The sequence below is a fragment of the Dermochelys coriacea genome, chromosome 6 (assembly GCF_009764565.3).
Source record: "Dermochelys coriacea isolate rDerCor1 chromosome 6, rDerCor1.pri.v4, whole genome shotgun sequence".
NCBI classification, from domain to species: Eukaryota; Metazoa; Chordata; order Testudines; family Dermochelyidae; genus Dermochelys; species Dermochelys coriacea.
In genome coordinates this window covers 53,784,838-53,800,606 of record NC_050073.1, presented here as the reverse complement: position 1 = coordinate 53,800,606, position 15,769 = coordinate 53,784,838, and the positions used below count along the sequence as shown (strand labels likewise).

The 15,769-nt window shown below is 41.8% G+C and overlaps 1 protein-coding gene across 19 annotated transcripts in view; it reads right to left on the bottom strand.

Annotated features, from left to right (window-relative positions):
* The window catches only part of LOC119857578 (transmembrane protein 263-B-like), a 312,491-nt gene that overhangs the window by 49,134 nt on the left and 247,588 nt on the right, over positions 1 to 15,769 (bottom strand). Inside the window, exon 4 of one of the 19 annotated variants that reach the window (XM_043515589.1) lies at positions 10,085 to 10,145. The exons of the other annotated variants lie outside the window; for them this stretch is intronic. Coding sequence (XP_043371524.1) covers positions 10,085 to 10,145 — 61 coding nt within the window. The remainder of the gene's footprint in view (positions 1 to 10,084; positions 10,146 to 15,769) is intronic. 19 annotated transcript variants of the gene reach the window in all.

The window sequence follows — 15,769 nt, the reverse complement described above, 5'->3', positions numbered from 1 at the left end:
AATCTCAAGTTTATTTGAAAATATTTATGAACTTCAAGAAAGGGATCTGGGGTTCATAGTGGATCACAAGCTAAATATGAGTCAACAGTGTAACACTTGCAAAAAGAAAACATAATTCTGGGATCTATTAAAAGGAGTGTTGTCAGCAAAGTATGAGAAGTAATTTTTCCACTCTACTCAATGCTGATTAGGCCTCAACTGGAATGCTGTGTCTTCTTCTGGGTGCCACATTTCAGGAAAGATGTGGACAAATTGGAGAAAGTCCAGAGAAGAGGAAAAAAAAAGATTAAAAGTCGAGAAAACATGACTGTCAGGAACGATTGAAAAAATTAGGTTTGTTTAGTCTGGAGAAGAGAAGATTGAGAGCGGACATGATCATAGTTTTCAAGTACATAAAAGGTTGTTACAAGGAGGAGGGTGAAAAATCCTTAACCTCTGAGGATAGGACAAGAAGCAATAGGCTTAAATTGCAGCAAGAACGGGTTAAGGTTGGATATTAGAAAAAAATTCCTAACCATCAGGGTGCTTAAGCACTGGAATAAATTGCCTAGGAAGTTTGTGGAATCTCCATCACTGGAGACTTTTAAGAACAGATTAGACAAACACCTGTCAGGGATAGTCTAGATCAGTGGTTCTCAAAGCTGGTCCGCTGCTTATTCAGGGAAAGCCCCTGGTGAGCTGGGCTGGTTTGTTTACCTGCCATGTCCGCAGGTTTGGCCGATCGTGGCTCCCTCTGGCCGTGGTTAGCTGCTCCAGACCAATAGGGGCTGCGGGAAGCAGTGCGGGCCAAGGGATGTGCTGGCCGCCCTTCCTGCAGCCCCCATTGGCCTGGAGCGGTGAACCGTGGCCAGTGGGTGCCGCGATTGGCCAAACCTGCGGATGCGGCAGGTAAACAAACTGACCTGACCTGCCAGGGGCTTTCCCTGAACAAGCAGCGGACCGGCTTTGAGAAACCACTGGTCTAGATAATACTTAGTCCTGCCACAAGGGCAGTAGACTGGAGTAGATGACCTCTTGAGGTCCCTTCCAGTCCAATAATTCTATGATTCTAAAACCAACAGGAAAGGGTCAAATCTAAATTCAATTTCAAATTTCAATGTGCATTTGTGGAAATATTTCCCATTATTTCTTTTGCTTTAGTCTTAACACCTCTTTCACCCCTTAGAATGTGATAAAAACAATGGGAAGTGGTTGTTTCTGCAGAGACATGGCGTTCAGCATGCTAATGAGACACTTAGCAATTGACTCTCACTCAAGCCTCACTCCTGCTACTAGGTAGGAGTAACTTGGCTACTATACAGCAGCATCTCATTAATGCAGGAATGGGGTCCCTTGCATTCCCCAAACTGCTCAGCACTTTATACCTTGTTTTTTTATGCACGTCTCCCATCTGCTTGGGGCAGGATCAAATCCTTAGGGGTCATATACTTGCAAACCTCCCTGCACATTGAGGGAGGAAGTGAACCCATCACTTAGGAGGCAATCAAACAATATACAAGTAATCCAAGCACTGGGCCTCTCAACCCTAAAGCAAATTTTTATAGGTGAATACAATCAATTTGAAAGTATGAGTTTCTGAGTAGAAACAGACATAACCCAGCAATACAAGGTAACCAGGACTTAACATCAACACTTCTTCCTTTTTTACACATCCAAAAGAGTGGATGCTCTTCTGATGTCCTATATTAATGAGTCTTCTAGATAGTCTTCCTCTCCTCTGGATTTTACTGGTGACGCCAAGAGGAGGGTCCTGATGCATGGGCAACTCAGGGCCTCCATGTTATCTGCCCAGGCTTGCATCCTGGAGAGGTACTCCAGCTTCGCCTTGAGCATTGACACAAAACAGGAGGCAGCTGTCACTGGTTCTAAGCTCTTACTCGATTGGTGTACAGTTGTGCACCAGGGGCTGTGTCCAACAGTGGGAGAGATCATCGTATCTCACCACCGCCCGCCATAAAACGGGGCATCAGACAATAGGGTGTTGTCCCGCCACAGGCTGCCTGCTTCAATGGGTGCTTGGAGCTTAAAGTTTTATAATTTGACAAGTGGACTGAAACCAATGCACCAGGCAAATCAAGTAAAAGAAAGAAAATATCCTTAAAGACAGGGTGCTGGAATGTTCACACCATAACAACTAGATTATCTGAGGACCCTCAACAAATCAATGATGCACGTAAAACTGCTGTGATCAATGATGAGCTGAAATGACTCAATGTAGATATCACATCCCTCTAAGAAACATGACATTGGCTAGCATCAAGCGTATCTCTCAGGGAAAAAGACTACGGTGCTTTTCCTCTGCCAGAAAAATGTGAAGAAACACGAGAGCATGGAATTGGATTTTCCATCAAGAACTCACTTCTGTGGATGATGGATCAGAGAGAATGTTGGCACTATGCTTGTTCACATCTGAGGGCCCGGTATACCTTGTGAGTGTGTATGCCCCAACATTCTCCTCATCTTCTGACATTAAGAACCAGTTCTATACCATCATCAGCAGGATTCTGAAACATAAATATGTTTTTCTGCTAGGGGACTTCAACGCAAGGCTGGAAGCTCATCAGGAAGCATGGACCAACTTTGTCTTGGTCAACATGGAACTGGTAAGATGAATGGAAATGGTCAGAGACTGCTGGAATTTTATTCCTACTACTACTTTTGTATAAGAAATTCATTCTTCCAGATAAAGGTGCAACACAAAGTCTATTGGAAACATCTGAGATCTGGCCACTGGCACCAATTGGATCTTATCATCACAAGGCATATTAACCATAACAGCATCCTCATTACCTGCAGTTATCAAAGTGCTGATTGCAACACAGACCACTCTCTGGTATGCAGCAAGACTTAAACCAAAAAAATACACAGATCTAAAGTAAAAGGATGTCCCGCATTAACATCAACACCATAGTGGACCAAGAAAAGTCACAGCAGTACAAGAACAAACCCCTGAGTTCAGTAATTGTGCCACAAGTGCCTAGCTGAAGAACACAAATCTACGATGCAGCTCTGTCAGTCTTTGGGAAGAAGGAAAACAAGACTAACGATGCATATTACAGTGAAATGACACCAGACATAGAGGCCAAACGCTCAGCCCAAACCAACTACAAGAGAGACTCAAATGAAAAAACTTTACAAGCATTGAGAGAGGCAAGAACCGAAATACAACAAACTGCTCAATGTTGGGCCAATGACTACTGACTGCACTTATGTGAAAGCATTCAAGTAGCAGCCGATACAGGCAACATCAGAAACATGTATGATGGGATCAAGACAGCTTGGGTCCAACTTCAGCCCCATTGAAATTAACTACAGGGTAAACAATCAACAAGCGCACCAAGTAGATGAATCGCTGGATAGAACACGACTCTGAGCTGGGAAATATTTTTACAGATGCAGCCATCAATGCCATCGAAAGTCTGCCTGTTATGAAGCAACTCAGTAATGAACCAACTGTTGAGGAGCTTAGCCTTGCCATAGATGGCCTCCTTAATGGAAAGGCCCCCAGAAAAGACTGTATACCATCAGAGGTCATAAAATGTGGAAAACCTATCCTACTGAAACACCTTCATGAGTTGCTGTGCCCGTGCTCGAAAGAAGATGAAGTACCACAAGAAATGAGAGATGCTAACATCATCATTCGCTACAAAAATAAGGGTGACAGGAGCAACTGTAACAACTATCATGATATTTCCTGTCTTAGTATCATGAGAAAAGCCTTTCTTCGAGTCATTCTGAACAGACTTCAGACCCTTACAGACAGAATCTATCCTGAATCATGGTGTGGCTTCAGAGCCAGAAGGTCTACTATTGACATGATCTTCTCACTGAGACAACTACAAGAGAAACGCAGAGAACAAAAAAAGCCCCTCTGCATAGCTTTCATCGATCTCACAAAAGCTTTTGACCTTGTCAGTAGAAGCGGACTATTTGCACTTCTCGAAAAGATTGGATGTCTCCCAAGCTCTTAAGCATGATTAGGTCCTTCCATGAAAACATGTACGGCACAGTTCAATACAGCGGCTCAGTCTCTGACGCTTTCCAGATTTATAGTGGGGTCAAGCAAAGCTGTGTACTTGACCCAACTCTGTTTGGGATCTTCTTCTCCCTGCTACTGAAACAAGCTTTTGGTCCCTCAACTGAGGGAATCTATTTGCACACAAGATCTGATGGAAAGCTGTTCAATCTTGCAAGACTCAGATCCAAAACCAAGACTTGGGAGGCCCTTAGCCTCCTCTTTGCTGACAATGCAGCAGTGACTACCCACACAGATGCCCATCTCCAAAACCACATGGGCACTTTTTCAAAAACCTTGCCAAGACTTTGGACATATCATAAGCCTAAAAAGAAGAACACAATGTGCCAAGGAGTTGAGGAAGCACCCTCCATCAAGATCAACAACTATGAACGTGAAGTGGTGAACAAGTTCACATATCTGGTCCACTATCACAGTCAACCTCTCACTTGAAACAGAACTCAACATCTGTATCGGAAAAGCCGCCACAACAATATCTAGACTGAGCAAGAGGGTATGACAAAACAACAGAACACACAGAGATCTGTGTGTATCGTGCATGTGTTATCAGGACACTTTTGTATGGGACTGAGACATAGACCCTATACTTTCATCAGGAAAAGAGATTCAACAGCTCAACACATGTCCAACAGCTTTCATATGCATTGCCTTTGTTGAATCTTTGGAATCTCCTAGAGGGACAGAGTCACCAACACTGATGTGGTCAAGCAGGCCAGCATGCAAACACTCCTCAAACAGAGACGCCTCTGCTGGCTTGGGCATGTATGCTGAATGAATGATGGGCACATCTCAAAGGACATTCTCTATGGCAAACTGGCATATGGAAAAAGAACCAAAGAATGCCCAAAATTACATTTCAAGGATGTGTGCAAGTGAGTCCTCAAAGAAATGGACATGGATGTGGACAATTGGGAAGATCACACTCAGGTCCATGGCCTCTGGAAACAAGAGCTCAACAAAGATCTCCGGAAGTACAAGAGGAAGCAGTCCAGCTTAGCAGAGGAGAAAAGAGCTCGCTGAAGGCAGAGCCCCAAGTGTCAGAACACCACCTTTAAATGTGACAGATGCAGCAGAGATGGTCTCTCTTGACTGTGTCTCTTCAGCCACATAAAACCAACTAAGTGCATTCTTTCTCTCTCAGGAGCGCGTACCCATGGTCTTTAGAGATCGACGGATGCCTGCTTACAGATGATCGATTCATGACGCTGAGGAAATCAGAGCATTAGTATGTGAAATGCAAGGCAATGGATGGAGAACAGAGCAGAGAAAATGATAAATCATCATGAGATCTATAGACCTAGATCTGGAAAGCACAGCTTCTTCAGACTCCCCTGGATTTTGCTATTACCATCACAGACCAGTTATATTCTTACATTCATGCTTCTATTGTAAAATAAATCTATGGATGTGGTTAACATGACATGTTGTCCAATATGCTGGCCAAACACCTGTATTTCTACCAGAGCTACAGCTGCATTTGGTGCGCAAAGGGAGGAGACAAACTGCAGTGGCAGCTCCTCAGGTTTGACCCTGTATACTTTGTTTTTACTCAGGTACATGGTCTTTATCCGCTGCTATAACTTGCCAGTGTGCAATCTAACCTGTTAATTTTGCTTACCTGCATTCAAAATGTCACCAGCCTCTACTGCCCGACAACCATGTCACTGATAAAGGCCAGTAACTCCCAGACATCTCATTGTTTAGATACATTTTTTCCAGCACATTAGCTATGGATAAAATACTTTCAGACTCAATACACATGACTGGAAATAAGGTAGGAACCAATGTAAAGATCCTCTGAACTGTCCTCATTGTAACAGCACCATGGCTCTCAATCTTTTTGGCAAATCATGCCAGTTTACCAGACTACATACAACCCCAGCTGCTCCAGGTCAGTGACTGCTGCTTTTTATTTAGCACTGTGCACTCTAACCTGCTATAGTGTTTGGACTTCTCTACATCAGACTAAGTGCAACAGCTGCTTCTCCATTTCACACCTGCATCCCAAGCTCCAGTGCACAGTGGGACCTCAGCAGAGTCACAATATTAAAGTAGGGAGCTCAGAGAACCAACCCAAAAACCTGAAGTGCCAGCCCTGGGAACTTCTTGAATACTGCAGTAGGACAAGTTTTCTTCTGCACTGTTGTCATCTTTTGTGTAACAAACAGGCAGCCAGATAATCTATCGCCTTTGTTCTCCCATCTCTTCCATCCCTACTGCGTCACCACTGATAAAGTTCTGTCTGTGCTTACACTGCAAGCTATTTTGGGGACATCTAGTATACTACATCAATAATACTAATCTCCAGGGTGAGTTTTGAGTGTGCAAGGACTGCAGCATTGGTCTCAACATAGGGAACTCACATAGTTGGTGCTCTGGCATTTTTGGAGGAGATCTAGTCTGGAATACTATCACCAGCAAAAGCAAAAGAGGGAACTGACAACCATTGGGTTTCACCAGCTTTTCTCCACTTTTGTTGAAAATAGCTAAAAGGTTAGGGGTTTCCAAATTAAACACAGTTGTACAGGAATTTAGCTGGTGCTTCCTTTTGCGTGCAACATGGAGAATACATGCAATTTAAGATTGGTTGTCCAGAGAGACAAACTGTGAATGCTGAAGGAGGATGGAAGCATCAGAGAATGGGGACAGAAACATCATGCTAGAACACAAATCTGAAGGGAAGGAAGATTCAACTCATTTGAACTTTCCCATTTCTTCTTTAACTGCCCAGTTTTGTATTTTGCCAGCCAGGGACTCTAGATGAATTTTGCCTGGAAAGCAAACATAGCTTGCACTTCAGGAAACAGCCTACATTTCAAGCATCTTCCTATGCAAGTTTCCCCATATGACCCATTACTGTTACTTTAACTTCTTTTATTTGGATTAAAGAAAATGAAGTTGTTGCACATTAAAATAAAATGCTGCAATATTCTCTTAACATCTCCCTGCTCTCTACCTATAAAGCACACACTCCAGATACCTATGCCTCTAATATACACACTGGACACAAACATCCTCTCACCACATGCAGAAAAAAAGCAGCTCCAATCCCTGTTTGCAACGAATCCTCCCTGCACCCTATAGTACATTATCTCTAAAACATCTTGCAAAGATCAAATCCATCCCATGGTTCCTAGAAAAGGTCACATTTTGCAATGTAGCCTACAGAACAATGACATTTCAAGGATCAAAGAAAAGGTTAAAATATTCCTATAAATCTATTCTTGGGACTTTTAAGTATTTCCTACGCAGAGGGAAATGTCATTTTTCTCATGAGCAACGGAGGGCTGTATGATCAGTAATGGGTCTGTTAGGTTTTATATGGTAAAAGAAAGATGCACTTCACTTCCAGACTCATGCAAATGAAACCTAATTTAATTTTAAACCTCATTTATTTATTTAGATTTAATCCAAAACTCCCACATCAAAGCAGACAGAAAAACAACAAATACTATCGGGGCTTTAATAAAAAGAAATTGCAGCAAGTCAAAATAAAACTCGGAGGAGCAGCTTCTGCATAATGTTATAAATTATGGCCTTGTAGAGTAACCCAGCCCGTGAAATCCTTTACTCACTCAGGCTGACTCCAAGCGAACACCGAGGATTTAATTCAGTCGCTTAATGCTCCGTAAATCCGAGCCAGCGTTGAATTTTGAGATTTGGAGCTTGGTGGTTAGAATTACCGCACTGGGGTGGAGCAGCTTTTGTGGAGAGAAAGCACTCAGTTCTCTCTCTAGGTTCCCAGGAGTCCATTTCCAGGTTCTAAATGAAATGAGTTTATGGCTCCCACTCACTCCTTAATTGGCACTAAATTACACTCACACAGATGGCAGATACTGTACACGGGGGACAGAAGGTGGCAACCTAGAAGAGAAGAATTGAAAAAAAACTCATTTTTTTTTCTTTTTAAATGGCATGGCAGCTCCATCTCCCCAAGCCTGTCACACGGTTCCCATGGTTCATTTTCACCATTCTGAATTTAACGGGGTCTTCATCTGAAAAGGGGGCACTGGGCAGCTCAGGGAACCTTTTCAGCTCTAGGGCACAAAGATGTTCTATGCATGAAATGAGTTGGTAGGTCTCAGACCAGTTCCCACTCAGACTAGCATCCACCTAATAAAAACCTAAACAACTGTCGGCTCTCATTGGTGCTGTCTTGTTGACAGTCTCACTAGAGAGGCCATGGGGCACTGAACTATCCTCTCATCCTGCGATCCGCGAGAACAAATGTAAATACACTTTAGTAGGAAAGGTACGTCCTGTCCCTGCCCATTTTGCTCTGAGGATAAATAGAGAACTTCAGTCTACAGGACAGTCGTCAATGCAAAAACTATGTTAATTCACAAAATTAGCACAAAGATCTTTAGGGGTAAGGTATATTTGGGGGTCTAATCTTGATGCTGAGCCAAAACCCCACGTCATGCTGGGCCAAAATTAGTTTGCCAGAGAGGAGGGAAAAATGTCCACCCTGCCTCCATTAAATAAATCTCCAGCCTCTCCACATTTTTATAAAACCGGGTAACTGCATCCCTAACTGCCCAATATGCTTTCGTAAATGTGGAGGCTGTGCAAACTCCGCTAGATGTGTCCTGAAGTTTTGTGGCTGTATTGACAGAGTCTGACTGAAAATGTCGGCCTACTAGCCGAGATGTCCTGTCCAGACCGGGCAGAACCAGCAACTGATTTCTGGTGGCTTCTCTTGCCTTATATAGATGGGTATCTTTCCTGAATTCAGGTACTTTGTGGAAAGCAAGTTTCAAAATGGTCAAGATATTATGGCCATCCTTTGTATCCCATCTAAATTCTGCTTACACCATAAAACTTCTGTAACCAACTAAATGGATACTTTCAAGATTGAAGTAATCTTTCTAGAGAGAGTCCTTATCAAACGTTTCTAACTCTATCATGTTCCTTAAGCAAAACCTTAACTTCTCTTAATCATGCCAGAATTTGTCCAGACCTTGGTTCTGCCTGCACTGAAAGCCTTATTCTTTCATTGCTTTCTTTCTCAATTCTCACTTTTATAGTTGTCTTAACCCCCCAATTTCTAAGTTCTGGAGTTCTTGAACACCACAGCCAGACTTTTCTTTGTCTATAGGAACGGAATCATCTCTGCCCCCATCCTCCGTTGTTATTCCATCCATTTTGGAATCAAGTTCAAAACTGCCCCCCAGGGTTCTTAAAAACTTTCCATGCACTTGTCCCATCTCATCTCTCTGAGGCAATATCCAACAAAATGGAATTTATTAGGCTGTGATTAGAAACCAAATTCTATTAGTCCTAATGGCTTCTGTAATACACAGAAGGCAGCTTTGTACAAAGGGCTATGTCTATGTAAAGCAACTGTCTTTGCACATTTAGAAGAGCCTATTTCTCTAGGCCAGCCTGGCCAGATGGGGTAGTGTGCAGTGCCTGGTGCTTACAAGACAGCCAGAATGTGAACAAAAGATCCCAAATTCCAGCACAGCACACATCCAGCTTCGAATAAAGAAGGGCAAGAAAGTTAAAAACAAGGCTGTGTTATTTTAGAATTGCCTTCATTACTTCTGCTAGATGGTTTTGCTATGTCACATAAAATGTATTCTGCCCATTTTCTTAAAATAAATACACAAACTGGTCTACGGCTTGTCATCCAAGCTCCATTTCCAGTCATCTGAGGAGACTATGCAGAATGTATCTTGCAATGTCCCTGTCCATATACAGAGTGGTTTTTAGCAGTTTAGGCTGAGAGCTCTTTCTGTTTTGCCTTACAGTGATTTGCTGCTTAACATGTGACAGATTTGTGGTGACATCTGAACTTTGAATTTAAGGAAATCCTAAAGGGGGATATTTATTGACAAGCATCTGTCTTTGGATCTGAACGTTTCCTCATTCCATGGTAAAGCAACAAATAAATAGAGAAAATGCAGGATGACAATATAGTCTTTAACACAAGAGAGGAGGGTTTAAGGGCAGATCATCTTGCAGGGCTTAATTCACAATACAACCTTTCTGTCAGAGAAGCAGGAGTGCTCATTTTCTGCTTTCAATGGGAGTCGTGGTATTTACCTTTCATACTGAGGGTTACATCTTCACCTCCTGTGGAGACAGGCTGAGCAGGGGGAAGTGTCTGCAAGGATTTCAGCAAAGGGAAAGTTATTACGGATGCAAAGAAGAAAAATCAATCTCTCTCTCTCCCTAATGAATAAGCCATAATCCAACCTGTATGTAATGTAAAGGAACTTTAATCCAGGCAGCACTGTAAGGACTAAAGGGAGATTAATGTAAAAAACTGGGTGAGATATTAAGATTCCTGAATTTGTGTAAGATGTCTAGAATACTTGAGGTATTAGTTTGTGCTGAGAGGTAATTTGCAACACTCAAGGCTAGCAATGAAAAAAAAAATCATTTGCTTACCTGCAGCTGTCTGACTAAAACCTTTATAATCAACAGTGATGTAAGAAATATACTCCTTAGCTCACTGGGCAGGGCAAGAGTTTACAGGGGAAATCTGAAGAGAGACCTGATTGTCCTGTTCTTTTTGGAAAGCTCAAGTGTAGGTGACTCTTCAGAGAAGAGACAAGCAGAGAACAACTGTGAGAAGACCCCCATGAACTGTGGGGCTCAGCTATTCAGCTTGCATACAGGAGAATCAAGGAGATGATGCTTTTATTCTTCTGACCTGACTGAGGAAGATGGCAGTGAAGAGGAGAAAGGGGGGGGGGGGAGTACAAAGGACAGCAAAGGACTCAGAACTGGTCTAAATAAATCAGCACAGTTGGATCTTCATCTTGACTGGGTCCCCAAGATGCAACCGGAATACAAGCAATTAATAAGAGGCATGGCCCAAATCAGATCTCTGTTGAACTGTGACTATGTGGCATTGGAAAAAGCAATGTAAATTCTGGAGGAGATGAGGGAGAAGAGAGCTGTTGGAATAGCTCATGGAGAAAGTGGTGCTGACAGCTCTGCATGAACAGTATATGATAGGGAGATGGACACAGGAACATGAAACATACAAACTCTATGGTACTTATGAGGTGCCTATCTCCCTTTTACCTATGTGCTAAATATGGTTGGAAATGGAATAGGCAAGAACCTATCTTGCTTTTGAAATTAGTGAACATAGGAGAGAAATAGAAGACCCGGGCTGAAAGGGTACGAGTATCAAGGTCTTAAGAATAAAGGTTCTTCAAATAAGAGAACTTGGTCCTGTAACTCCATCCCTTTGGAAGGAGGAATCCCCAGACAGTGGAAAGAAGAGAGGCAGAGACTGTGGGAAACTGCTGTCTCCCCCCTAATCCCAAAGATCTGGGGAGGGACAATTCCTTAGACAACTGGTATATGGGAGTTAGATCCAGAACTGTCAAGTATGATTGAAACAGCCCTGAAATGCTAATAAAAAGAGACTTGTGTGGAACTGGAAACCTTGACGATGTGTGTCATTTGAAGAACGGTAAGAAAAAGCAGATTTAGGCATGACTAATGCCCCTGGTTCAAGTGCCAAGTGAGATCCTTGCAGCAGCCAGCATTAGAAATGCTTGGTCTTTAAGAGTTGACATGAAGCTTTAGAAAATCAGGTGGATTCTTGCTGAAGGAGTGTTCACAGAAGCGGCCAAATGGAAGTTTTTAAAATAAAGAGATGAAGAGAGACACATAGGAGAAATTGAATACCAGGAAACCACATGTACAAGGATTCCACAAACCAGAAGAAGAAGAAATTGTTCCATGTAGTACACAAAGGATAATAAGTGTATGTAGAATAAACTAGGAGCTGTAATAGAAGACAGACCTTTTAAGCTAGATTCACTATGCTTTCAGTAGCCTTGAAGTGGGTTTTCAGCTCTTTCTTTATATAAAAGATACAACAGTATTTCATAATGAAAGGAAGACTCAGGGAACCAATGAATTTGAGAGAGAACTGGAAAGAATTTAGAGATGAAGAGGTCAGAGGGGATTCTGGGCACATGGAATTTCAGGGAGTAGGAAGAAACAGTCCAAATGGGGTCAGCAGTGTTTCCTGCATGGCGGATAATGTTTAGGTTTGACAAGAATAGTGTAAAAATAGAAGGCTTCCTATGTGATGCGGGCAGCCATGGTTTAACAAACCGTGGAACACGGAAGATAGTTTAAGGTGTTGCACAGACTATGGTATTACATGCACCAGGACAAGGAAGACAAAATGAGTGCCTAGCTTGAAGAGATGGAGGACACAGGGATCTGGTTGAGTGTGCAATTGGCGTATGCAGAATATCTTGTGAAGAGTTTACAAAGAGAAAGGGAAAATGTGAAACGAAGGCACTTTTTACTGTGTCAATTAGAAAACCTGGAATGCTAAGAAAGTGCCTGTAGGTTGGAAGCTGGCAGGAGTAATATAACTCCTGCAGTTGCCAGAATGCACCTAAAACTTGGACAGGATGATGCAGGAAAGCCATTGATTTTTCAGAAAGGACAAATATGTCCTCTTCAGACTTTCATAATGTACTGAAAGTATGGCAGATTTCTGTGGGTGTCTGTGGACTAAAATCAGGCTCATCACTCAATACCTAGGAGTTGCTGGAATTGAATAAATTATCATGGAAGGGCACAATTTGTCTGAAGATTAAAGATGAATTCTCAATAAGGTTTAAAAAGTGAAAAGTTTATTATTGCCTTAGTTATTCCCTCCCTTCTCCTCCAGCTGGCACTCTCTTGGTAATCAGAGATGGTGGGAAGAAGATACAGCCAAGGCTGTGAACATTACCAACAGGTATAGAAGAGGATAACCCTACAGCCCTTCTCTTAGGAATTCTGGCTTCTACCCTAATGTTTAGAAGGGTTTTGAAGATGGTGTGAGAGATTTTAACCTCAGGCCTCCAAAAGCCAAGAACAATGGTGTGTAACTGAAAAAAAATGACATTATATAGCATCACTAGAACTTGACAGAGAGGTTTGTAGACAAAATTGCTACCTGAAGAGCTTATATTACTGGAGAAGGCATTTAAGTTATGCTGATCAGAGAAGGCGAGGGAAATCAGAAACGTGAAGCAATGCATTATTAAAGCTTACATTATGGCTTTCCTCAGACAACAGCAATAATACTAAATACAAAACACCCCCGATTAGGGGACCCTTGAAGGAGTATTATATTATAGAGAGGGAAGAAAGTGTTTAGGTCTAGAATCCTGTTGGTACTTGTGGGAGAGAGCTCCTAGTGAAGGCAGGATGGATGCTTTTTTGGAATGCAGCATGCAAAACACAGTGTGTGCATGTGTGTGCGTGCATTCATGGACACATGCTAGAATAGTTTGGATCTCTATGCAGTTATAGGTCAGATTCGCATTGAAAATTATCCTTATTGTTGATGTCAAGTTTAAAAAAATGTTTGTGACTAGAGTTATTCACTGTGGACCAGGGACATATTGGGTTCCAGTTCCCTGTGAACAACCAGGACTTGCCATGAAAGCCTGATTAAGTCAGAGCATCCTTCTACAGCTCACATTATCTGTAGAACTGGGTGAAAGTAGGAACTTCATTAAAATCAGATGCGGCAGCTGACTGGAACCTTCCTGGGAAAAGATATTACACAACAAGAAGGGAATCTATGCACTAAGTAAACCTGTCCTGAAGCTAAGGGATGCTTGACCTGCTGTATTAAGCTAAGGGTCAATAACAAATAAATGGGATCAGTGGCCCCATTAATCTTCGTATAATGAAGATCAGCTCAAGCAAACCTTCCTTCCTGAGATACTTGAAGACATTTTATATTGGCAGCAAATTTACCTTATAGAATGTAGAATCATATAAAAGTGATTTAAAGGTATTGAATTCAAGACATTCTCTCAAAAGCATTGCAGAGGGTAAATTGGCACAGTAAATTAATGCACTAACCTTCACCCTCTGAGGAACTGGGTGAGGTCACCAATGAAATAAATTTGGTGGCAACTATATATAGTCCTTAGTGGATATTTGTCCACATCATAAAAGTCATAAGGTATGGCAACATGCCACAATTGGCAGCATCTGATCAGAAGTAAACAGAATTGGGACAGACAGAAAATGCTGCTGGCAAGGACCAATCCCATTAGCAGAGCTCGAGAAAGAAAGGATGCAGAATCTAGACTGGAATAGCAGGAGTTCTGTAGCTCAGCACAGAGGTACATTGACATAGCTATGTCTGAAGAGCCCAGGGCTCGAACATCAGCGGTTGATATAGTTCAGGAGTGAGGTGCTTTGGCAGAGTGGTGCTTTGGAGAAATCTTGCCCACCACTACTCTCTCTTTTGCTTTGTCCATAGCTATGAGTCCTGCATTTTCCTGAGCTCTTTCACACAAGGGTCTGTACAAACAATATTAAAACTAGGGCTGTTGTCATAACCATACAGCTAAGGGTAGCCTAGAATCCCTCCTTACCTGTAAGGGGTTAAGAAGCTCAAATAACCTGGTTGGCACCTGACCAAAAGGACCAATGGGGAAAGAAGATACTTTCAAATCTTGGGGGTGGGGGTGGTGGGGGGGAAGGCTTTGTTCTTGGGTGTTTTCTTGGGAAGCAGAGAACATCAGGTCAGAAAACTCCTTCTCCTATAAACCATCCTAAAAGTCTCTCATATTAAAAAAATTGTAAGTAAAAGCCATGCGAAGCATGTTAGATTATCTTTTATTTAGCTTGTGAATTTTTCCTTTGCTGGAGGGAGGTTTATTCCTGTTTTTTGTAACTTTGAAACTAAGCCTAGAGGAAGTTCTGCTGTGTTTTTGAATCTTTTGTTACTCTGTAAAGTTATTTTCCATCCTGATTTTACAGAGGTGATTTTTACCTTTTCTTAAAATAAAATTCTTCTTTTAAGAACCTGACTGATTTCTCTATTGTCCTAAGACCCAGGGGTTTGGGTCTGTGATCACTTTGTAACCAATTGGTTAGGATATTATTCTCAAGCCTCCCCAGGAAAGGGGGTGTAAGGGCTTGGGGGGATATTTTGGGGGAATAGGAACTCCAAGTGGTCCTTTCCCTGATTCTTTGATAAATCACTTGGTGGTGGCAGCGTACCTTCCAAGGGTAAAGAATTTGTGCCTTGCGGAAGTTTTAACCTAAGCTGGTAGAAATAAACTTAGGGGGTCTTTCATGCAGGTCCCCACATCTGTACTCTAGAGTTCGGAGTGGGGAGAGAAATTAATTGCAGATAACTGATGCAATTCACTCAAAACAATTAATCACGATTAAAAAAATTAATCGTGATTAATCATAGTTTTAATTGCACTGTTAAACAACAGAAATTGAAATGTATTAAATATTTTGGATGTTTTTTTACATTTTCAAATATACTGATTTCAGTTACAACACAGAATACAAAGTATGCAGTACTCACTTTATATTATTTTTATTATAAATATTTGCACTGTGAAAATGATAAACAATAGAAATAGTATTTTTCAATTCACCTCCTACAAGTACTGTAGGGCAATCTCTTTATCGTGAAAGCGCAACATACAAATGTAGATTTTTTTTGTTGCATAACTGCACTCAAAACAAAAACAATGTAAAACTTCAGAGTCTACAAGTCCACTCAATCCTACTTTTTGTTCAGCCAATTCCTAAAACAAACAAGTTTGTTTACATTTACAGGAAGATAATGCTGCCCTCTTCTTATTTACAATGTCACCTGAAAGTGAGATCAGACATTTGCATGGCACTTTTGTAGCCAGCATTGCAAGGTATTTACATGCCAGATCTGCTAAACATTTGTATGCCCCTTCATGCTTTGGCCACCATTCCAGAGGA